We start from the raw sequence: 24442 nt of genomic DNA on the forward strand, positions 1-24442 counted from the left end.
ACTGGTTCTATTGGTCACATCCGGGGATTTAGCCCCAAAGCCCTCGACTGTTTAGCCCGTAACCTGTTGCAAGACGCGTGCTCTATTGGTCTGAGGCAGTGTCCGTCACAGGGTGTTATGCATGGAGGTATGTCGGTGTTACCTTGATTATCTTTATAAAATTGCATAATACACTTGTACACTAACTGTATCTCTGTATCTACACGCACACAAACATACTGACACACAGAATATATATATATATATATATATATATATATATATATATATATATATATATATATATATATATATTCTGTGTGTGTACTTAAGTGAAACCTTAAACCACTAATCATTTATAATTTGCGGTTGGGTGGGTCCAGACAATCTGGCTACATCATGCAAATAGCCTCTACACCTGCAACGCATGTAAATAAAATCAATGTGTTGGCAGGAGACAGTACAACAAATCATGTGGATCCCTTTGTTCTTTTTTTCCCCTCGTTATGCTTAAGCGTCAAAGAGCCAAAGGAGCGCATGCTCGATGCGCATGGGACTCACCTGGGACACGTTGCTCAGCTGCGGTTGAAAGTCCCATACGCTGAAGGACCAAATGATGCACTACAATACAAACTGTGCTACACAGCTGCGGCTTAATAACCAGCTCATGACGAGGCCGGATGCTAAAACTAAAACAAGAAGTGGACACCACAGGTGACTGTGCCTTTTTTCCCCACTCGCCATAACCAACGAAAGTTCCCTCGCTTGTAAGTACTTCTGTGTTTCCTCTCGTCCCTTGCCTAAACCTGTAAGAGTTTGACAGAATTGTAGGAAACACATGTAGCAGTTCTAACAAGTGTATTTTGTAGACTAAAAGATGCAGGCAAGTTTAGTCTATTCATCCATCCTTGGAATTAGATAGATAGATGTAGAATCAATAGGCCATTCTTTTCAAGTCAAATACAATATGGAAGCAGTAACTGATGAAAGAGGCAAATAATCCTTGTTGTTTCATAATACATTTTCCACATTGTTCCTACAGGGGCTGAGTACCTGTCGACAGGTAGGTATTAGATGATGTTGTGAATGTGTAGAGAAGAACAGATAATAAACCTCCCTGGACCATCACTAAGGAGACAAAAAACCTCCCTTGAGTTGATGGCAGTGTTTGCTATAAAACCTCTTATGAGACTCGTTCTGTTGTATAAATCTGTACAGTGAAGGCAGTGCCATTTTTCTTTCTCTGCTTTGCATTATTATCTTTAAAAGAAAGCCTCATGTTTTTCTGTGTGCAGGTGTGTGTCTGCTTTGTATACCACAGGCAATGGGAAAATGCTGCAAACGCAATGGGAGACTGCTGTGCTTGTGTCTGCTGCCTTGTATGATGACTGGCCATCTTTTAATTTATATTGGCATCTCCATATTCATCACCATCTCCTACGCTCCGCCAAAAATAACTATCCACTATATTGCTCCAGGGATTTCTGCTAATTCTTCAACTATGGCCTCCCATCCACTCGGGCCTTTCTGGAACCTTCGTTTGGAGGACAGTGCTCTGTGGAACCAGCTTCAGCATGCTTGGGACCGTGAGCACAATCCACTACTGATAGGAAACACAACTCGCATACAGAGGAAGCCCAAAGCTAAGTTTTTATCAGAGATTAACAATGAATGTATTTCTGACAACACATCATACAAGTGTTCAGTCCCTCACATGCAAGATATAAACAAGCTGCCAGAACAGATTAGGGCATTTATCAGGTCAATGTATTACAGGGAGTACCCCCTTCTTATCAACCAACCTGGTATGTGTAGGAAAGACAACAGTAGCTTTGATCTGGACTCTCCCATGCTCCTCATGGCTATCAAATCTCAAGTGGGAAACTTTGAAAATAGGCAGGCAATCCGTGAAACATGGGGACGCAGTGGTCTGGTGGAAGGGGAATCAAATAAAAAAGGTGGATTGGTGCGCACAGTCTTTCTTCTTGGAAGGCAGGACTCAGGTACAGGTCCACACCCAGACCTAAAAAATCTCCTGGAGCTAGAGAACCTGAAGTATGGGGATATTCTACTGTGGGACTTCAGAGATACTTTTTATAATTTGACCCTAAAGGACTTGCTGTTCTGGCAATGGTTCGAGCAGTACTGTCCCACTGCCATCTTTGTTTTCAAAGGAGACGATGACGTCTTTGTCAGAACAAATGCCCTTCTGGATTATCTGCACAAGAACGAGGAGGAACACAAACTACAGCTACTTTTAAAAAGGAAAACTGAGATGGATATGTTCATCGGGGACGTGATTACTAATGCAATGCCAAACCGTGAACCGTCCACAAAATACTACATACCAGAAAATTTCTACAAAGGAGTGTATCCACCCTATGCTGGTGGAGGAGGGGTGGTGTATTCTGGATCACTTGCATTACGTTTGAAAGAGGTGTCTGAGAGGGTCCACCTTTTCCCTATTGATGATGTGTATCTTGGAATGTGCCTGCACAGACTCGGGCTTTCTCCAACCCATCACCCGGGTTTTTTAACATTTGACCTCCCAGCAGGAGAAAGGGAAAATCCTTGTGCATACAGATCTGTTCTGCTTGTTCACAAACGGAGTCCCAAGGAGATGGTTACTTTGTGGAAAAAGCTCCGGAACCTGCCTGGTCAATGCTAAGGCTCATTTGCCAACCAAATAGGACTCAGTGAGTACAGGATGACTGCTACAACCACACTCACTGGCTTCATCTTCATATCAATCAGGCTTTGTCACATTACGTAAGGTCACATAATGGACATTTCCTGTGTGGAGTTAAAAACTGAATAGAAGACCAATCTACCTCAAAGAGGGTTTGTTAATAAGGCATCACAGATTAAGGGCATACATTCTGGCCCCTTATTCACCATTTGTATTTATTTACTCTTCTTTAACTTAAAGGTTTTATTTTCTTGACTATAGAAAATATTTTACCATTGTAAATGATTTAGATGTATTTATACAATGGCTGGTGAACATAGTTTTTTTTTTTTTTCCCCTTTCTTAAATTTCTTGGCACTATTTTCTTCCCTTTAAGTCAGCAGTTTCTCTTAAAATGTTCTGATGTTTAACTTTCACTTCGAAACTGCAACACAGCTTGATTAAATGTATAATTTTCATGTGATGTCTTCTGTACCTCAAAAAAAGCAATGCTTGACTTTGAAAGGTGTGTATCTACATGGTTGTAATCCTTGAAAAAAACTTTGTCTTTTTTTTTTATGTTCTCTGCTGCCAGAAAAATGTTTTTTTTAGTGTCAATCTATGATGCTAACTACTTCCAACTTCTTGTATTAAATCATAAAGCATAAAACAACGTCTTTCAAGTCATGAAAATCTGAAAATCACTGATAAAGTAAAATTATGCAGTTGTTATTCAAAACGCTATAAGTTGCCTTAAACATGGACAATGTTCATGGGTATATAGATGTTGTAACACTGGAGTTTGGTTGTGAATAAAAAAGATGAACTTTAGCATTTCTTGAAAGATAAAATACTCAGTAAGAGTTTAAGTGCATTAATAGACACATTATAAATCAGCAGCGCTCGTCTCTTCTTTCTTCTTGATTATATTAGTAGCCCATTCTTGTCTGGTCTCAGTTATTGATCTTAGTACTAATAGGCAGACAGTGGCTTCAGAGTAATGCATTTGGAGGAGTCCATCCAAAGAAAAGACAGGAAAGATTGTTAAGATGATGAATACTAAACACAAAATATATATTTTTTAAAACATTGTATAAAAACAAACACCCTAATTGTGTTTATGTGTACACATATACATTTATATGTGTTTATATGTGTGCTTTTGTTGAGATGATACTCAGATTAGATCTGACAATATTAGCTCATGATAGTTTAGACAGGCATCTAGTGTTGCAGTGACGCAAATGAAGGCAAGTTCCTGAAAACACAGGAGTGATGATTTAATGTTAGTAAGCCTGAGTAACAGCCCCACCCAGTGAAGCTCTGTGGTAGTGACCAGAAGGTTCCTGCTGAATTTTGACCTCTTTTAGTTATAAAAGAGGTCAAAAGACGATAAACAGTCCTATTTTTGAGAAAGAAGAATGACAGAAGGGATAAGTCAAGAGAACAGACACTTGAACATTGTTGCATCTCAACAATGCTGATAATTTATGATTCTGTGTGCTTTAGTATTTTTTATCTGATAATGAATAAATATCATAAAAGCTAAACTGTGTGTTTTAAGTCATTTTGTTAAAAAAATTGCCTTGCCTGAATGCATAGAGGTGACATTCCAGTGAATACATAATCGTTAATATAATTCTGAAATGACAGATGTTTTTTTCCTTGTTTTTTTATTTTTGTGTGTTCTTTGACCACAGTGGAGAATACTTCTATATTTATATATTAGTATTATTTTTAGTACTAGTATTTTAAGTGGAAATTGATCGCGCATAGGAAAAAAAGGCACAACGTTACAGACAATACATCCTTGATTATTTGTGTACATTGATGACAGTATATTTCAAGTAGTCCTGTAACCTTCTTTGTCAGGAAGAACATCTGTACATGAAGAAAAGAACCCTCATCAGCTCAGTAAAATCAAAAACTGTGTGATTAATTCTTAGAAGGTCAATATCAAGGTTGCTTTTGAATTTACAGATGTATGCTCAAGACGTTTATTAATGCAGCTTTCATGGAAAAACGTAGAATAAAAATATTTGTAAAACATAAATTTTGATGGAAGAGGAATAATAAACGCACTGTCTAGAATTTTTGGTACAGATTGTTTTAAATAAACTTTAAATAAAGTCAAATTGGGGAAACACTGTACACCAAATAATTACCTGTATTACAAAATCCAAACAAGATATTCAAAAATAAGTCTTTGATCCAACAGGAATAGTCAAGTGAAGTTTGTATTCCTGATGAACCGTCACCTGTGGTGATTTTTTGGGTATTGCAATTAAATGGAAATGCAAACCTATAATCTGAAGTAAAAGCTTATTACACATTTATATATTTTACATGTTTTTGTCACTGAGGCAGCCTATCAAATAGTTTCACAGAAAAGAAGTCAGACATGATGGATGAGCAATTGACGAGTGATGTCATTAGTCCAGTCAAACAGCGTCACCCAGTGGAGATCTCTGGCAGAGACCAGAAAATTCCTGAAGACTCTGGAACTCCTCCACTTAGTATATATAAACTGGGACAGTCTCACTGCTGAGACAGAAAGCAAGACAAGCAACACCAAGAAGACAACAGACACCTGAACAGTGTTTCATCTCACAAGAAGAGGACTCAACACTAAACCCACTGAAGATGCTGTGCTCTCATGGAGTCCAGTCTGCACTCAGTCCATTCATGGACTTCTACTGGCCTGTACGCAGTCTGTGGCCAGAGATCAAGCCTCTGTTCTACCAGCAGGATCTCCTGCAGAGAAACCTACAGGAGCTGTGCAGCAGTCTGGAGCTGATGGATAAACTTCAACGCAGGATCCTGGAGGAGACAGATCCTTTCCAAAGCAGCATGGCTGTGCAGCCAGTTGCCGTCCAGCTGGAGAAAGAGGGAGACAAGTTTGCTCTGATGCTGGACACTCGAGGCTTTTCCCCAGAGGAGCTGTCTGTCAGGCAGGTGGGCAGGAAGCTGAGAGTCAGTGGCAAGACAAAGAAGAAGCAGGAGGATGGGAAAGGCTCGTACTCTTACAGACTGCAGGAGTTCAGACAGGAGTTTGATCTGCCTGAAGGACTGAACCCTCAAACCATCACGTGTCACCTGTCTCCAGATGGGAAGCTCCACATCCAGGCAGCCAAAGCTCCGTGTGTTGAAGAGGCTGAGAGAGAGCTGACGATCAAGAGGAGCTCAGAGGACAAAGCACAGCAGAGTGTGTGTTCACAGGCAGAAGACAGCAGGACAGAGACACACAGCAGCACACAGGACAAACCTGAAAACATGGATATGAAATGATACCAATGTAAAATAAAAGTTTTTTTTTTTAAATAATATTAATTTCTTTTTATATGTGTAATTGTGATTTATATCTGATGATAAATAAACATCACAAACACTGAATCATGTTGTGTGGGTTTTTTTTCTATTTCATACATTAAAAAAAATACAGCACATAAATGATAGAAAAAGAAAGTGATAAATAATATAATCTATTCCATCCATTCATGTTCTCCAGCTCCCAGCTGCCATAGGTGGCATACAGAGAATGAATGTCATCCATGTTCATATTATACAACTTACAATCAAGCATATGTTTGGACTGTGGGAGGAACATTGATTATCAAGAAAGATACTTCAAAGTAACCATGATGGTGGTGCAGTCGTTAGCACGGTCACTGCACTGTGGCCTTTTTTATTAATATCCATATAGGCTGTGTCACTTTAAAAAAAGACATGTAAAAATAGGATAATGTACATATAAAACAAGTAAAACATACGTTTTAACTTTGATTTCAGATTATAAACTAGCATTTGTTTTTTATTGCAATACCCATATATCTCAATTTGGAGAATCTTTTTATCAGGATTTCAGACTTCACTTCATTAATCCCAATGTACTAAAGTCTTTTTTTAATGTTTTGTTCAGATTTTCTAATGCAGGTAATTAATAGATGTATAGTATTTCCCTAATTTGAGATAAAATAAATACATCTGGCAAATAAAAGATTACACAAAAGTGTTTACTGTTTTAAGTTTTTAAAGACAAATGACCTGAACTCAAAATTGTTTCTGTTAGTATTTGTTTTATTGTTCCATTTTGCATGAATGGTGCAGTAAGTAATTTCTTCAACATGTATTGGTAAATTCAAAAGCAAGCTTGACCTTCTGTAAACTAATCACACAGTATCTGATTTTATTGAACTGATGATGGTTCTTTTCTTTAACATCGATACTCTTCATGACACAAAAGATGAACAGTTTAAAGTGTTAAATGAAACACTATCAAAATTGAATGAAAATAATCCATGTGGCATTGATGAAAGCTTTGTGCTTTTTTCTCTGCATAATCAAATTTCATTTTTGGTGATTTCTGTAAAATTAAAATAATACTAATGTATGAATAAGAAAAAAGTGGGGAAAAAACATCATTTCAGAATCATACTAACGATTATATGTTCACTGGCATGTCCATTCTATCCATTCAGGCAAGGCCTTTTTTTAAACATATGACTTAAGTAAAACACACAGGAAACAGAGTTCAGCTTTAAACATTTTTAATCGTCATTACATTAAAAAAAACAAAAAAACAAAAACAAAAAACAAAACAAAAAAAACCCAAAACATATAGGACCATAAATTATCATTTGCATTGAAAAAAAAATTCTATTTTAAATTGACGTCATTTTAAATCTCATTCCATGTTTTCAGGTTTGTCCTGTGTGCTGCTGTGTGTCTCTGTCCTGCTGTCTTCTGCCTGTGAACACACACTCTGCTGTGCTTTGTCCTCTGAGCTCCTCTTGATAGTCAGCTCTCTCTCAGCCTCTTCAACACACGGAGCTTTGGCTGCCTGGATGTGGAGCTTCCCATCTGGAGACAGGTGGCAGGTGATGGCTTGATGGTTCAGTCCTTCAGGCAGATCAAACTCCTGTCTGAACTCCTGCAGTCTGTAAGAGTACGAGCCTTTCCCATCCTCCTGCTTCTTCTCTGTCTTGCCACTGACTCTCAGCTTCCTGCCCACCTGCCTGACAGACAGCTCCTCTGGGGAAAAGCCTTGAGTGTCCAGCATCAGAGCAAACTTGTCTCCCTCTTTCTCCAGCTGGACGGCAACTGGCTGCACAGCCATGCTGCTTTGGAAAGGATCTGTCTCCTCCAGGATCCTGTGTTGAAGTTTATCCATCAGCTCCAGACTGCTGCACAGCTCCTGTAGGTTTCTCTGCAGGAGATCCTGCTGGTAGAAGAGAGGCTTGATCTCTGGCCACAGACTGCGCACAGGCCAGTAGAAGTCCATGAATGGACTGAGTGCAGACTGGACTCCATGAGAGCACAGCATCTTCAGTGGGTTTAGTGTTGAGTCCTCTTCTTGTGAGATGAAACACTGTTCAGGTGTCTGTTGTCTTCTTGGTGTTGCTTGTCTTGCTTTCTGTCTCAGCAGTGAGACTGTCCCAGTTTATATATACTAAGTGGAGGAGTTCCAGAGTCTTCAGGAATGTTCTGGTCTTTGCCACAGATCTCCACTGGGTGGAGCTGTTTCCCAGGAACAGAACCTCACTTTTGCTGCTGGAAAAACTTAAATCCCCATCCATGACTTGAAATATGTACTATTTTTCCCCAAAATTTTCATTTGCTTTGACTGAGAAGAAAAACTATATCTACTAAACAAATATCTGATTCATGCTGATGACGAGCAGGAAATTGACCTCTTCTTCCTCAGCCCTCAACCTGCTCTCACCAAGACTGAAAAATACAAAAAATAAACTAAAGAACAAAACTCCGCATTACTTGAGAAGTATAATATAATACAATATTTACTGGAATATCCATTCTAACCATATATGCAGTGAATTTGTTTTTAACAAGTCCATTGATTTAAATACGAATTTAAATGCAAACATTGGAGGTAAGCCTTAGATGTACACCATTTCCCCAGAAGGGGTCCAGAATCTTCAGGAATGTTCTGGTCTTTGCCACAGATCTCCACTGGGTGGAGCTGTTTCACAGAACTTCTGACGTCACTTGTGAACTGAATGCACTTCATGTCTGATGTGAAAAGCTATTTGTCTACTGATCAAAAAATGTTTGGGTTCATGCTGATATTTTTTAAACACTAGTTCAAATCAATTTTATAATCCAAAACATATTATTAAAATCAAATAACATAAACTCCAAATTCTAAGAATGTGTAGAGAAACAGGTGAACATGTTTCAACATATAGCCATTACCACATATGTCCACTAGGATGGGTTGTTTCTCAAGAGTGCCGAGTTCACTTAATAATTCTTAATAAGAATATGTTTTTGCAAATGTGTTTTGCTAACTTCAAATAGCATGATGTTAGTAATTATCACATGTGCAGTATATAATTGTTGTTAAATTATATGGTGAAATAGTCTGGCTTGTAAAATATTTGCTCAATTTATCAATACTTGGTACATTCTTCATGTTTGTTTGAAGGCTGTAACTTTCATTTGTTTAATAGATTACTGGAAATTGAAAAGCAACACACACACACAGAACTTGTGGAAACTAATTGCGCAGTATTTGATTTTTCTTACTTGTGAACTGAATGTTCTGTTGTTCACTTTGACATCGAGTGTTGTCACATTTTTGGAACAGACAATAAGATTGCATGAACTACTCTGAAACCACCTGGTCTATGAAGTGTTAACTCAGATAAAGCCAGGAGCTCATTCATCAAACCCAGATGGTGTTGAATTAAACAACAGTTTTCAGTCTGAACTACCAAATTCAATTTGTCCTCATTTGTTTCTATTTTTAAAAGCCATAAAGTTTAGAATTTTAGAGCTGGAGAACTTGGATGCATGGATCACAGGACCTCAATAAAACTCCTTCTATCCTCCTCTGTGCTTTTTTTCTTTCTTTTTTTTTAATGTAGGACTTAGAAAGAAAGACACAGAAAACATAGTTAAGCTTTGATAACATTTATTTCTCAACACATGAAAACTGAATGAATATCAATACAAAAACATTTATTTTACATTGGTATCATTTCATATCCATGTTTTCAGGTTTGTCCTGTGTGCTGCTGTGTGTCTCTGTCCTGCTGTCTTCTGCCTGTGAACACACACTCTGCTGTGCTTTGTCCTCTGAGCTCCTCTTGATAGTCAGCTCTCTCTCAGCCTCTTCAACACACGGAGCTTTGGCTGCCTGGATGTGGAGCTTCCCATCTGGAGACAGGTGGCAGGTGATGGTTTGAGGGTTCAGTCCTTCAGGCAGATCAAACTCCTGTCTGAACTCCTGCAGTCTGTAAGAGTACGAGCCTTTCCCATCCTCCTGCTTCTTCTCTGTCTTGCCACTGACTCTCAGCTTCCTGCCCACCTGCCTGACAGACAGCTCCTCTGGGGAAAAGCCTCGAGTGTCCAGCATCAGAGCAAACTTGTCTCCCTCTTTCTCCAGCTGGACGGCAACTGGCTGCACAGCCATGCTGCTTTGGAAAGGATCTGTCTCCTCCAGGATCCTGTGTTGAAGTTTATCCATCAGCTCCAGACTGCTGCACAGCTCCTGTAGGTTTCTCTGCAGGAGATCCTGCTGGTAGAACAGAGGCTTGATCTCTGGCCACAGACTGCGCACAGGCCAGTAGAAGTCCATGAATGGACTGAGTGCAGACTGGACTCCATGAGAGCACAGCATCTTCAGTGGGTTTAGTGTTGAGTCCTCTTCTTGTGAGATGAAACACTGTTCAGGTGTCTGTTGTCTTCTTGGTGTTGCTTGTCTTGCTTTCTGTCTCAGCAGTGAGACTGTCCCAGTTTATATATACTAAGTGGAGGAGTTCCAGAGTCTTCAGGAATGTTCTGGTCTTTGCCACAGATCTCCACTGGGTGGAGCTGTTTTACAGGATTTATGACATCACTTCTTTTCTGTGAAACTATTTGATTACCGCATGTATTTACTAATGTCCATATAGGCTGCCTCAGTGACAAAAACATGTAAAATATATAAATGTGTAATAAGCGTAAATGCTACATATTTCAGATCTGACATCAAGTTTTTATTGTTTACTTTGATTAAGTAAATATTCAGTTACATTATTTAAATTTTTGTTCAAATGTGATATTTAAAAAAAACACAACCAGAAATCCAAAATCCAAGAACGCCTAGATACTCTTTCACGGTAATTGCAGAACATAGTGCAGTTTGATGCATTTATCACATATAACCAATTTGTGGGGCTTTTTCTCAAGAATACTGACTTCAGTTAATGTTCAATGTAGGATCAGAACTGTAAATCTTTAACATACTTTATTAAATTGCTACAGTTGGCTGTTGATAATTATCAGATTTAAAGTATTCATTTATTTATTTATTTATTTTCAGTCTCAGCTCAAATGATCTGACTTGTAAAATGATTGCGTGTATTAGCCGATACTTATTTTGTTCTTCATGTTTCTTTGAATTCTGTAGCACTGCATTTGTAAAATAGGCTGCTGGATATTAAAAAGCACAGCTCACATAGACCTTGTGGAAACTAAATGCACAGTTTTTAATTTTTTTTAACACCTGAGCTGATAAACGTTTTCTTGTTCACTTTGACATGCAGAGCTGTCATTTGTTGGGAACCAACACAAAATTAAAACTACCCACATGGAGTTAAATATTAAGTGGGTTTTTTTTGGTCTGCACAATCAAATCCCATTTTTATTAATTTCTCCAGATTGACAGAAGAAATAAAACGATTAAATATGTCTGCTTTTTTCTTTAAAGAAACAACAATAATGTTTCTACAAGAATATGAATGTCAGACAAAGCCAAAATTAAAAGTAAAGAAAAAAATCAATTGAAATCATTTAATCTGTTCATTACTGTAAGACTGAATAAATATGTGTATCTTTAAATCTGTCAGACAAAAGTGTGTTTATCTTGAAGACCAAATGAGCAATGAAATAATAATCATTTCTGAAATATCCCCTTAATTTAATTTAGCATCATGAGTAAATACTCAGAATGAATTTGTTCATTTCCATTAAATTGCTAAAGTGAAGTTGAGATTATATATCCATCACACAGCTTTTGTGTCTGCCGACAGCATACTCCAGCAAAAGAAGGACTTGTTTGCCTGAACAGGTTTACAGTCAGTCGAAGAGCCAACACAGAGAAAGACAGAAGATCACTCAAGTACACAGTCATACCTTTGTCAAATTTAGAATCGCCAGTAAAGTTAACTTGCATGTTGTTGTACTGCAGGAGGAAGCAGCTGAACAGATCCGACATAGATTCAGTGAGAAACTACACACATAAAGTCCTGAACCAGCCAGCTGTAGATTCGCTGTTGCTGTGAGGCCAGAGTGAAGAAACTGTGCTAAGTACTGCACCATCATCATGGATACTTTGAAGTATCTTTCTTGGTAATCAGGCTTCCTCCCACAGTCCAAACATATGCTTTCTTTATAGATTGCATAATGTGAACATGAATGACATTCATTCTCTCAGCATTCATCTCAGCTCCCTGTGAAAGACTGGGAACTCTTCCAGGGTTTCACAGGACTTCTGACATCACTCATATGATTTCTTCATTACAAGTTTTTACCAGTGATCATAAGAGACTACAAAACTACCAAGCTTAGATTTGAGGGAAGCAATATTCAGTTATGGTGCGAAAGTTAAACTCAATTTTTAGTGGAAATCATTTAATACAGACCAGACTTTTTTTTTTTTGAAAATCGACGACTTTTCACAAGTCTATGAAGAAAGTATGAAACACCTCGTCTATACATAGGGCCTTTTTATTATTCTTCCAACAGTAATTTGAGGTTTCATCCACTAGATGGCAGGATCTCCTTCCTCATACATGTACTCCCAAAACTTTTGAAATACCTCTGAAATATGTCTTCTATTATACCATATTTGGTATTAAATACTAAGCATAAATACATAAATAAATTAATTTTCCTTGTTATTTTTCAAGTTGTTTGCAGACCTGCTTTGTGATTTCCTGCCTTTTAATTTGCATTTTCCTTTTGTTAAAATAATACTTTCCTACTAGTGGTTTTACAGTTTTATGATTAGAAATGAATAACACAACCATGTGATGTAATGATACACATATAATTGTAACATACTGACTCTAGACTACACAATCCAAGATGTACTCCATGTTTTTTCCAAAGGGTAATTAACATTAAAGCCCTCATCTGGATGTATACTTCTGCACATAGAAACAAATTAACAACTGTTTATGCGTCAAACTAAACAATCACACCAACCAAAATATGTAAAGATATATTTTTAATCAATTAATTATTGTCATGCCTTGTAATATGTTGCAACTGATAATTTACAGCACTGAATGTTATTTTTGTCAGATTTTCTAATAGCAGTTTATACCTCTCATCTATCCTTACTTATTTTACCTTTCCTAAGAGTATAGAACAAAGACTAATATGATGATGATGCAGAGAAGTAGGGCAGAAACAGCATGGAGCCAGGTTTTAAACCCACAGTCTTTTCAACATTTACTGTGTCTCTCAAGAAAACAAGACGGATGATGAAACCTCGACTGGCAAATACAGCAGTTTGCTGCTCGGGGATATTGTGTCATGGTTGGTGTCAATATTTTTGACAGATAAAGAGTGTCAAGGGTTGACAATTTGTTCAAACACAGTAAGAGAGAAATGAGACACTGGCAGACCGACTCAGAGTTTCAAAGACGTGCGCACGGGTGAGAGTCTCTGAGCAGACTAACACACCGAGCACCGTTTACTCGCTTTATTTATAAGGCAAAATGGGTTACATAATACTTCCTCTTTCAACTGAAGAGGGGAGAGCTCAGGCATTGTCTTAGCTATCTAACTTCTGCACACAAACTGAAAAACAACGACACAGCAGTATTCATGCTTATCTGACATCGCAGACACTGAAGTAAAGAATGCATGTATATGTCCTGTCTTTGTCAAACATCTCACACACTTAAGCAAGGAATACATTGTGTTCTTTTCAACAGTAAGCTTTACCGTGTGAAAATATATAAACACTTGATTATAAGGCATACTTGTTTCTACTTGATTATACTTTAATGATTTAACTAAAATAAAAATTCTCTTAACATTCCCTCCTGATGTTAATATATTTCACATGTTTTACTCAATGCATAGTCACTTGTTAGTCACATTTTCAACTTGCACGTCATTCAGTGAAATAATTAAACAACAAGCTTGTCAAGATTGTCATAGAGATTTTCTTCTCTCTCTCCCACACTCAGCATACCATACTGACGATAGGGATCCTCCATAACTGACTGAGCCAAGACATGGTTTCCTAACATACGCTTGAACATGTTTGTCATTATGCTTCTCAGACATGGGATAATACAAGCAATGAAAAGGCAAAATAGTAACATCACACTGAAAAGGGCCAACAGGCCTTTAATCAGTAGAGATTTCCAAGAGCCGCTCAGCAGCCAGTCCCACCAACCTTGAGTATCGGTAACGTAGTCCTGCTGCTGAGCGTCTCTCAGTTGTTTCAAAACATTCAAAGCATTTGTCATGTTTAATGAATGGATGTTATCAGGTATGTAGGTACAACATGTAGTGTTAAACAATACGCAGAGACCACCTTTCTCTGCGAGAATGATGTCTAAAGCCACTCGGTGCTGCATGACAGTGATGCGAATTGCATCAATTTCTTCATTCTGTCCTTGATTAATGCGGGTTGAAGCATTTAAAAATAATCCAAAACGATAGTCCAGGGTTTCTATCCGTAGTGCGTGTTTCCCTACTCCTATCCATGGAAACAAAGCGTGTATTACCTTCTGGCTCTTGGTCCAGAGTTTGAAGTCATCTGGTACATCAGAACCAAGATATGGATCATGGGGCTTGAGGCCTGTGCTACGTTTAGCTCTGGTGTTGATGTTCACTGACATCTTAAAGGTGTGGTCAGATACCAGAACAGGGGCACAGAGTCCGGTGCTGTTTGGTGGCAGCATGAAATAGACTTTCAGGCCACACGCCCAAGCTGCGCCCTGTACCCAGTATGTACCTGTCGATGAGCCGATGCCATCCCAATCTGGTGCCGCCAGGATCATGGAGCAGTTTCGGGTTTGTCCTAATTTCTTCAGACCCTGGGGCGTACCTGTTTGTCCGGTTGCTCCTGTGAAGTTAAAGCACACTGGGTGTTGTATGTCAGGTGGCAAAACAACTGAGAATGATTTCAGTTTTCTATGGCTGACGTTTATATGCACCCAGTAGGCTTCATTGCAGGTGTAGTTTATATTTGGGTACTGGTGGGTGCAGTTTGTTATGTTGTAGATTAAAGACTTTACACTCTGTGGGACTATATATTGTGTAGTGTTGTGGCATGTGTTGCTGTTTTGGTCCTTTATGGATCCACCTATCACCATCACAGGTTTTCCTGGTGTTGAGCAGGTCCCGGTAATGGCTTTGTCATATATGCAGAGTGCTTCAGCCTTGGTTGGGGGTTTTCCATACACTGTGGCATGGAGTGCTGTCGTGGGCATATGTGAGCAGACATAGCAGTTTGCGGCATTGTCTTCTCTGTGCACTCTGTCATGGACATACCGGTACCATGCATTGTTCAGCCACGGGTGGTTGTGTTCTTTGTCTATCTCCTTCAGGTGCGAGTTGTCGTGGGTCCACCTCTTAGGTCGGAGAATAATTGGTACTGTCTTGTGGGTTCCACTGGGCATCAACCAAAAGAGTGTCGTCATCAGGAGGATAGCCATTAGACAGAATATGTAGCACATGAGTAGTTTTCGTTTGATGTCACAAGCGCCCAAGCACAACAGCTTTGGGGCTGGAACTGGTGCTAGCATTGATTCTGAAGCTGGTTCTTCTTCTGGATTTATCAGGTTGTTTTCCTCAGTCATCTTGTTGAGATTTTATTCAGGCGTCCCTGGTGTTATTATTGGTTCTGCTCTTCGGTGGGATAGGTCAGTCTGATCTTCAGGGCGACCAGGCACACCCGAGCTCCCACGTGAGTAGCACTGCCGAGGAAGCACAGGGCGGGAAACCCGTTCAGCCCTGTCCTCCAGCAGGGGTTCACGTAAGAGTCAGGGGAACCGGCGTCTTATTGTGGTGCAAACACTTTCTTCACGTGGGATTGATGAATCCACGAAACTCGTTCGGCTATCTTACACGCTGTGGGTGTGGTAAGTAGCACCTGGAAGGGACCTTCCCACTTTGGAGCACTCCAGTTTTTCCGCTGGAGGACTTTAATCAGAATCCAATCACCGGGGTTCAACCTGCAAGAAACTGAAGAAAAGTCACTCGGCAGTTGATTGCTTAATCTCACTTCTTTATTCTCAAATAGTTTTGTCATCCATTCTGCCATTGTTGTTTCTGCAATAGATTTATTAATTGGCTCACTCATTATGGGGAGTGGAAAATGTCTGCCATGTACGATTTCAAATGGCGTTAGACCACCTGTTCCTTGAGTTATTCTCATCCATAATTTAACCAAGCTTAGACATTCAGGCCAAGGTTTTTTAGTCTCTTCCATACATTTCCTCAACCTTTGTTTAATTGTGCCGTTAGTTCTCTCGACTAATCCTGCACTTTGTGGATGATAAGAACAGTGATGTTTTATGCTGAAGCCTAAAGCTTCAGAAACTTTACTTATTACTTCATTTACAAAATGTGTGCCATTGTCTGATCTTATCAGAGATGGAATACCGTACGTTGGAATAAAATGATTACATAGACATTTTGCTACTGATATTGCATCTGCTTTTTTCACTGGGTATATTTCTGGCCACTTGGAAAATACATCAATTATCACAAGTGCATATTTGGAGGATTGTGATTCATTTAATTCTATGAAATCCATGTGGACAGTGTGAAATGGATGCGGTGGTATAGGGAAATGCCCTCGCTTTGGACGTAGATTTCCCTGTGCGTTGTGTCTTTGGCAAATCATACATGTTCTGATAAACTCTTGTGCTGAACTTTCAAAATTTTTTGTATAGAATTGTTTATTAAGAATATTAATCATCCCTCCTGATGACACATGAGTTTTCCCATGTGTCACTAAAGCAGCAGTTCTATGCAAAGATTTTGGAAGCACTGGTTTGCCATTACACATCATAAGGTTGTCTTTTAATTCTGCTCCATCTTTCACCCAAGATTTTTGTTCACTCAGCGATGCTGTTTTCTGTGCATCTGCTAGTATTTCTAAAGGTATTAGATCTATGGTTTCTGTTGTTAAAACATCAATTTGTTTTTCTGCAGCTGCTTTTGCTGCTTTGTCAGCAAAGTTATTTCCTCTCGTAATTTCTGTGTCATCCTTTTGATGAGCTGCACATTTGCATAGTGCTAATTCTTTTGGCAACGTTATTACTTCTAATAGCTTTTTTAGAAGGTTTGCATGTTGAACTGTGTTGCCTGAGGAAGTTGTCATTCCTCTGTTATGCCATATTTTAGCGAAATGATGAACTGCTGAATAGACATATTGACTGTCTGTGTAAACATTAACACTTTGACCCTTATATAAAGTACATGCTCTGATGACTGCGGTTAGTTCTGCGCTTTGAGCAGAGTTTGAGGAGCTGAGAGCTTTTGCTTCTATCACTTTATCAACAGTTGTGACCGCATAACCCACACAATTTCTACCGTGAATGTCTTTTGACGCTGAGCCGTCCACAAAAACATTACTGAAACTGCTCTGGGGGGAGCTGTATATATCAGTGCGAGGTTTTGTATCTTCCTCTAATTTTTGAATGCAACAGTGTTGTTCTCCGTCCAGAGAAGTCGGCAAAAGTGTACTTGGGTTTAGCTGGCCACACTTCTCTATTTTTATGTGTGATTGTGTAAGTAGAATCCCCACATAAGAAAGTTGTCTTGCATGCGTGAGGAAAGAGAGGTTCGCTTGGAGCAAAATAGAGGTCACTGCATGTGGGACTTTGATGATCAATTTATGTCCTAGAACAATGTCTGCACATTTTTTAACTGCCTCTGCTGCTGCTGCGCATGCCTGAACACAGGTAGGTAATCCAGCAGCTACAGAGTCAAGTTTGCATGAGTAGAAAGCTAATGGACGTTGTTTTTCTCCAAAAGCTTGAGTTAAGACTGCTTTCATATACCCTCCTGCACCATCAACATGGAGAACGAAAGGTTTTCCATAGTCTGGTAATGCTAAGACGGTACATGTCTGCAGTGCTATTTTCAAATCAACGAAAGCTTTTTCTGCTTCTGGAGTCCATTGTACTTTGTCTTTATGAGACCAGGGTCGGAATGCATAAATTAAAGGCTCACCGTCTACTGGTATGACTCCTTGGGCGTCTGGGGGACCAGTGGGTTGACCGTACCTGGGGTTAGATAAGGCTACCATTGGAAACTGACCTACAATTTCTGTTTTTTTGGAATGACCATGCTTAGTCATAAGATCAAGTTGTTGTCTGGCCTCCATATAGGGATTTGAAACAAAAGGTTTGTGAGGAGAGCTTACAGGAAGTGCTGACGTAAGGTTAGGTGCAGCTGCTGCAGGCTGTGCAGGCTGAAGAGCATAAGGAGGGGGGTACGGTTTTTCTTCTCCTGCAGTTTTCTGTTTATCTTTAGTTTCCTGCTTTTGGGCACGTTTAGCAATGCGTTTATCGTTTTCTACCATCCACGCCTTGAAAAGGTGCCATTCTGCTAAGCGTTTTGCTTTTTTCTTTTGGCTCTTTTCCTCAAATAATTCTTTTTGTAAAGCAGCCTTTAAAGCAGTTATTGATTCTTGATTGCATTTGCCTTGCCAGGCTGGGCAATAAATTTTATGTGGATTTCTCCACCTATTTGCACTGACTCTTCCTGCATTTGGACAGTTTTTTTCCAACCATCCTTCATCTGCTGTTAATTTTACTTTAGTTTTAGAGTTACCCATTTTGAACTAATTACGTCAGAACTGTGACACCTTCTTTGGCATGAAAAAGTGAGAATGGGTTTTCGATAACAGCCTTCTACTCTCCCACTAATTGAGAGAGCGGTTATCAATTTTACGTGATGAAGCACAACCCTTTTTTCCACCTTTACCAATACGTGAGTGTACACAGGAAAACAGTTTGAGAAGTGGTTCGACCGCGTATTGGGTCGTAAAAACAACTCACTCCTCACAAACAAAGCGCGTTTCTATGATTTTTATTGAGATTTTCCGTAGGCCTATTTATTTGTGTAACACCTTCACCTTCAGCCACTCTTCTTGAGTGACCGGAAACCTGTTCCGTTGCAGCCACTCCCAGAGCGACCGGAACTTTTAATAGCGATTTTTCTAGAATTTCGCTCTTGCCTGTCGTCTTCTTAGTCCCGCATGGACACTGAGATCTGTCGGCGTACCTAGGTTTACACACTACTTAAAGGAAAATCTCAATATCAACGTATTTTAGCGCTTGGTGGAATGCGTGTCATATTCACCTCTACTGTGGCGCTGCGTTTTAAGATCCGGTGCTCATCGGGTCCTGGAGCCGTGAAGGCCGAACGCTGACCGGAGATCGAATTCACGTTCCCGGGTTTTTCGTTTTACTGATCAGATTTCTTCCAGCGCAGGCGTCACGACGTCAGGATCCGATGGAGACCGTCTGTGGAAAACTAGACGTTAAAATAACAGTCAGTTCTCCGGCTCGAAGGACCAATTAAATGTCAAGGGTTGACAATTTGTTCAAACACAGTAAGAGAGAAATGAGACACTGGCAGACCGACTCAGAGTTTCAAAGACGTGCGCACGGGTGAGAGTCTCTGAGCAGACTAACACACCGAGCACCGTTTACTCGCTTTATTTATAAGGCAAAATGGGTTACATAATACTTCCTCTTTCAACTGAAGAGGGGAGAGCTCAGGCATTGTCTTAGCTATCTAACTTCTGCACACAAACTGAAAAACAACGACACAGCAGTATTCATGCTTATCTGACATCGCAGACACTGAAGTAAAGAATGCATGTATATGTCCTGTCTTTGTCAAACATCTCACACACTTAAGCAAGGAATACATTGTGTTCTTTTCAACAGTAAGCTTTACCGTGTGAAAATATATAAACACTTGATTATAAGGCATACTTGTTTCTACTTGATTATACTTTAATGATTTAACTAAAATAAAAATTCTCTTAACAAAGAGAATATATGATTTTTTTGGAGTGGGAAAGATACTTTTTCTTTTTCTTTTTTGTCAAGCATTCACCTTTGGATGAACTCTCAAAAGTGGAGGCAGGATAGAAGTGAGGAGGAGGTGGAGAAGAATGAAAAGTAACAAAAATAGAGGAAGGATGAGGAGGAGGAAGAGGAGGAGAAAGCAAGGCTCCGCTCCAAGTAAATCATCTGCATTGTTCTCCTAATGCTTCTTATACGCACCGACACCCACATATCCTGAAAGTGTCGGGACAGCGCCGCACACACAAAGAGAATCCCAGGCACAAATTCACACTTCCTTGTTACTGTCTTAGTTTGTCCCTCACGGAGATGGTTTTTAATGCACCATAATCCCCCTCGTTCCCTTGAACACATAAAAGACATATCCTTCTATCTGTGTAAGTGGCTCTGACGGCCACCAGCTCATCATAAACACACATGCACACACAAGCGCACACGGCCGCCAGCTCATCAACATGCAGTTATTCCTTTGGCGCGGGATCGCAGGCTGTTAATTGGCTGCCAAGCAGAATGTGTGTGTTTTTGTGTGTGTATGTGTGTTTGTGTCTGTACTGCAGAGCTGGGGTTGCTTAGAAATTCCCGTCACGTCCGGGAGCCTCGATTAAGACGTTGCTCCAGTTTCGAACAGACAGACATGTGGGGAGGAGGGGAAAGAGGTAGAGAGGGGTAGAGGATGCAGCAGGGGGGAGAAAGATGAGAGAACTCCAGAGGAGTGGGAAGAGAGAAAGAGAGGTGATGAAGCGGGACTCGGCAAAGAACAAAAAAAAAAGAAAAAGGAAGGAGAAGTGAGAGTGAGAGAGAAGAAGTGAAATACTGCAGTGGTCCTGTGTGTGAGACCTAGAGCAGATAACATACACTCTACTGCCTGTCTTATCACTGTGATAGAGTTGCAAAGTAGAAGACAGTATTTTAGGTATGTGCTGTAGAGTTCCAGCAGTGGGAGTCCTGTTCATCTCCTGCAGATACATTGTTAGGTGACTGGCTCACATAGAACTGACAGTCTCCTGGATTAAACAGCAGTGCAACTGTGCTCAAAAAAGGGGGAAAAAAATCTGTTTCCACGATGAAAAAGTGACACATACAAGGACATAAGTCAAGCAAGACTGAAAAGGCTCATTTCAGTCAGAAAAAGTAATTCACTTAGTCTCTGTTAGCAGATGAAGTTGTGTTAAGTGCTCTTTACTGAGAGGAACCTACAGATATCTGATAAAACATTTAGCAGTTTAAATTAGCTCGCTTTCAGAGTCCGGATCACTTCTGGGTGATGATGACTCTATTACAAAATTGAACTTAGTACGTTTTGCCTTACAGTTCTGTTTGAATGTCATTGTGGAGCGCAAAAACTCAAATGTTTGTTCAATAGCTGGTATCAAAGCTAAGGCTGGTGACCATGCATAGAATATACAGTGGGGCAAAAAAGTATTTAGTCAGCCACCGATTGTGCAAGTTCCCCCACTTAAAATGATGACAGAGGTCAGTAATTTGCACCAGAGGTACACTTCAACTGTGAGAGACAGAATGTGAAAAAAAAAAAATCCATGAATCCACATGGTAGGATTTGTAAAGAATTTATTCGTAAATCAGGGTGGAAAATAAGTATTTGGTCAATAACAAAAATACAACTCAATACTTTGTAACATAACCTTTGTTGGCAATAACAGAGGTCAAACGTTTACTATAGGTCTTTACCAGGTTTGCACACACAGTAGCTGGTATTTTGGCCCATTCCTCCATGCAGATCTTCTCGAGAGCAGTGATGTTTTGGGGCTGTCGCCGAGCAACACGGACTTTCAACTCCCGCCACAGATTTTCTATGGGGTTGAGGTCTGGAGACTGGCTAGGCCACTCCAGGACTTTCAAATGCTTCTTACGGAGCCACTCCTTTGTTGCCTGGGCGGTGTGTTTTGGATCATTGTCATGTTGGAAGACCCAGCCTCGTTTCATCTTCAAAGTTCTCACTGATGGAAGGAGGTTTTGGCTCAAAATCTCACGATACATGGCCCCATTCATTCTGTCCTTAACACGGATCAGTCGTCCTGTCCCCTTGGCAGAAAAACAGCCCCATAGCATGATGTTTCCACCCCCATGCTTCACAGTAGGTATGGTGTTCTTGGGATGCAACTCAGTATTCTTCGTCCTCCAAACACGACGAGTTGAGTTTATACCAAAAAGTTCTACTTTGGTTTCATCTGACCACATGACATTCTCCCAATCCTCTGCTGTATCATCCATGTGCTCTCTGGCAAACTTCAGACGGGCCTGGACATGCACTGGCTTCAGCAGCGGAACACGTCTGGCACTGCGGGATTTGATTCCCTGCCGTTGTAGTGTGTTACTGATGGTGACCTTTGTTACTTTGGTCCCAGCTCTCTGCAGGTCATTCACCAGGTCCCCCCGTGTGGTTCTGGGATCTTTGCTCACCGTTCTCATGATCACTTTGACCCCACGGGATGAGATCTTGCATGGAGCCCCAGATCGAGGGAGATTATCAGTGGTCTTGTATGTCTTCCATTTTCTGATGATTGCTCCCACAGTTGATTTTTTCACACCAAGCTGCTTGCCTATTGTAGATTCACTCTTCCCAGTCTGGTGCAGGTCTACAATACTTTTCCTGGTGTCCTTCGAAAGCTCTTTGGTCATGGCCATGGCGGAGTTTGGAGTCTGACTGTTTGAGGCTGTGGACAGGTGTCTTTTATACAGATGATGAGTTCAAACAGGTGCCATTCATACAGGTAACGAGTGGGGGACAGAAAAGCTTCTTACAGAAGACGTTACAGGTCTGTGAGAGCCAGAGATTTTCCTTGTTTGAGGTGACCAAATACTTATTTTCCACCCTGATTTACGAATAAATTCTTTACAAATCCTACCATGTGGATTCATGGATTTTTTTTTCACATTCTGTCTCTCACAGTTGACGTGTACCTCTGGTGCAAATTACTGACCTCTGTCATCATTTTAAGTGGGGGAACTTGCACAATCGGTGGCTGACTAAATACTTTTTTGCCCCACTGTATATATAGTCATGTACAGATATGTTTAGTGCTGGGTGATATGGAAAAAATATTTATCACGATATGAATTATTTTATGTCACGATAACAATATATATCACGATATACCACCTGACCTGTGGTCATCTGGAAAGTATGCAGTCTGTAAACAGCGAGCACAGAGGGTGCTGTCTTTGTTAATGAAAGGGATGGTTACGCTCATGTAGGGCTGTGTATCTCTGCTCGTCCATAGGTCAGTCATCAAGGCATAATGCACGACACTGCAAACATCCTTCTCTACTTTGGCCCGGCATGCATCATATAAGCGAGGCAACTCAACTTTACTGAAGTGCTTACGACCGGGCATAACGTACCACGGATCAAAGACTTTGATGAGGTCACGAAAGCTGTCCTTCTCAACTACATAAACAGGAACCATGCCTTTACAAATGTAACGCGAGATGGCTCCTGTGATTTGTTTATGGCGCTGGAACGTTTTCTCATACGGCGTATCTTGTGCGAAAGACTGCTGTATCTTCAGCTGGCTATAGTTTTTCTTTTCCCAACTTGCTCCCATCGTTCCACAACTTGGTTTAGCTCGGATTTTCTGGATTCTTGAGTTTTCTTCTTCGTGGACCTTCTGTAGGTGATAGAAGAGATTTGTTGTGTTGCCATTGGGTGCAGGAATAGTTTTATAGCATAGCTTGCAAATGGGCGTCTTCTTTTTTTTTTTTTTTTCTTTTTATCGGCCTCGATACCACATTTTCTTTTTTCTTTTTTTTTGTGTCCCGTTTGGATCTTTAGCCATCAGAATTGTTGTCAAATGGGCGTCTTCTGCTACGTGTTGGTGCTGTTGAACCCAAAATGTAACCAAATCACAGACGTACCCCCTCTTTTTTCGGTAAAAGTGCTTCTTCTTGGGCTGCCTGTGTAGCTGTCTCTTCCTGTTGCATGTCCAGGCATGAAACTGCAACCTGTCGCACGTCCATCGTTTTGAGTTACCGTAAAGCATGCACATAAAGCAGCACCATGTCGCAAAACCACAAGACGGAGTTTCTTTGCAAAAAATATCTTTTTTTTAACTTTATTTTCTCTTGCATAAAGTTAAGAGTATGTATAGTGAGAAGACAACACTAATATATCTGCCACAGGCTGTTTAATGATATATTTTATGTAATAATTTATAAAATTAGGTTAGAAACGGTAGAAGACAAATGGCATGATAGACACTTTTCTATCGTCCACACGATATATATCGTCATATCGCCCAGCACTAGATATTTTTATGAAGATTAGTACAACAGTGGTATCTTTATCATGATGTCAGGTCACAGTTCATCAGCTAAAGCAAAGCAACCAAAACATTGCTTTCAAAACAAATGCTCGATTATTTCTGAAAGAAAATCTGGAATTCGGAGTGCACAGAAATAGTTTCAGAGCCAAGTGAATGACAGAGAGAGAAGATTAGGTGAAAAGGGAAATAAGAAAAAAAACAAATACACAAGAAGCCCAAGATTACTAAAAGATATGCTCAGATGCAGAAAGAAGAGAAAGAGCAGGCTGCCCATTATAGATTATAAATGGGCAGATAGATTATAAACTTTTACGACGCTCTAATAAATCCTTGAGAGACTATTGGATGAATCTATGTCACACATATGTACTGAGTCAGTCAGCACATACTGTAACAACACATACACAACACAAGATTTTACTAGACATACC

General features: G+C 40.0%; 5 protein-coding genes across 7 annotated transcripts; 2 read left to right on the top strand and 3 right to left on the bottom strand.

Annotated features, from left to right (window-relative positions):
* The first annotated feature begins 32 nt into the window (after nt 1-32).
* LOC146665842 (N-acetyllactosaminide beta-1,3-N-acetylglucosaminyltransferase 2) lies at nt 33-4140 on the top strand. Of its 2 annotated transcripts, XM_085413618.1 has the most exons (4): nt 33-127; nt 495-746; nt 1022-1042; nt 1275-4140. In XM_085413618.1, exon 4 carries the CDS (start codon nt 1304-1306, stop codon nt 2645-2647), a length of 1344 nt encoding a protein of 447 aa, XP_085269744.1. In that variant the 5' UTR covers nt 33-127; nt 495-746; nt 1022-1042; nt 1275-1303; the 3' UTR covers nt 2648-4140. The 2 variants fall into 2 exon arrangements, with proteins under 2 accessions (XP_085269744.1, XP_085269745.1); XM_085413619.1 differs by lacking the exon at nt 1022-1042.
* A 1041-nt stretch (nt 4141-5181) lies between these two features.
* On the top strand, nt 5182-5987 carry LOC146665843 (heat shock protein 30-like). Its single transcript, XM_085411227.1, has one exon. The coding sequence runs from the start codon at nt 5291-5293 to the stop codon at nt 5933-5935; it is 645 nt and encodes a 214-aa protein (XP_085267353.1). The 5' UTR covers nt 5182-5290; the 3' UTR covers nt 5936-5987.
* A 901-nt stretch (nt 5988-6888) lies between these two features.
* Nucleotides 6889-8054, bottom strand: LOC146665844 (heat shock protein 30-like). The gene has a single exon (XM_085411228.1). The coding sequence runs from the start codon at nt 7968-7970 to the stop codon at nt 7332-7334; it is 639 nt and encodes a 212-aa protein (XP_085267354.1). The 5' UTR covers nt 7971-8054; the 3' UTR covers nt 6889-7331.
* A 1496-nt stretch (nt 8055-9550) lies between these two features.
* LOC146665845 (heat shock protein 30-like) lies at nt 9551-10376 on the bottom strand. The gene has a single exon (XM_085411229.1). It carries the CDS (start codon nt 10287-10289, stop codon nt 9645-9647), a length of 645 nt encoding a protein of 214 aa, XP_085267355.1. The 5' UTR covers nt 10290-10376; the 3' UTR covers nt 9551-9644.
* A 2972-nt stretch (nt 10377-13348) lies between these two features.
* LOC146665846 (uncharacterized) lies at nt 13349-19334 on the bottom strand. 2 transcript variants are annotated; one of them, XM_085413621.1, is made up of 2 exons: nt 18995-19334; nt 13349-15852 (listed from the first exon to the last, which is right to left on the bottom strand). In XM_085413621.1, exon 2 carries the CDS (start codon nt 15475-15477, stop codon nt 13795-13797), a length of 1683 nt encoding a protein of 560 aa, XP_085269747.1. In that variant the 5' UTR covers nt 15478-15852; nt 18995-19334; the 3' UTR covers nt 13349-13794. The 2 variants fall into 2 exon arrangements, with proteins under 2 accessions (XP_085269747.1, XP_085269746.1); XM_085413620.1 differs by having other exon boundaries at nt 13349-15862.
* Between the last annotated feature and the right edge of the window lie 5108 nt (nt 19335-24442).

This window comes from Rhamphochromis longiceps, linkage group LG7 (genome assembly GCF_057381845.1).
Source record: "Rhamphochromis longiceps isolate RC_006_pf linkage group LG7, R_longiceps_female_GT1.1, whole genome shotgun sequence".
In the NCBI taxonomy this organism is placed as follows: Eukaryota; Metazoa; Chordata; class Actinopteri; order Cichliformes; family Cichlidae; genus Rhamphochromis; species Rhamphochromis longiceps.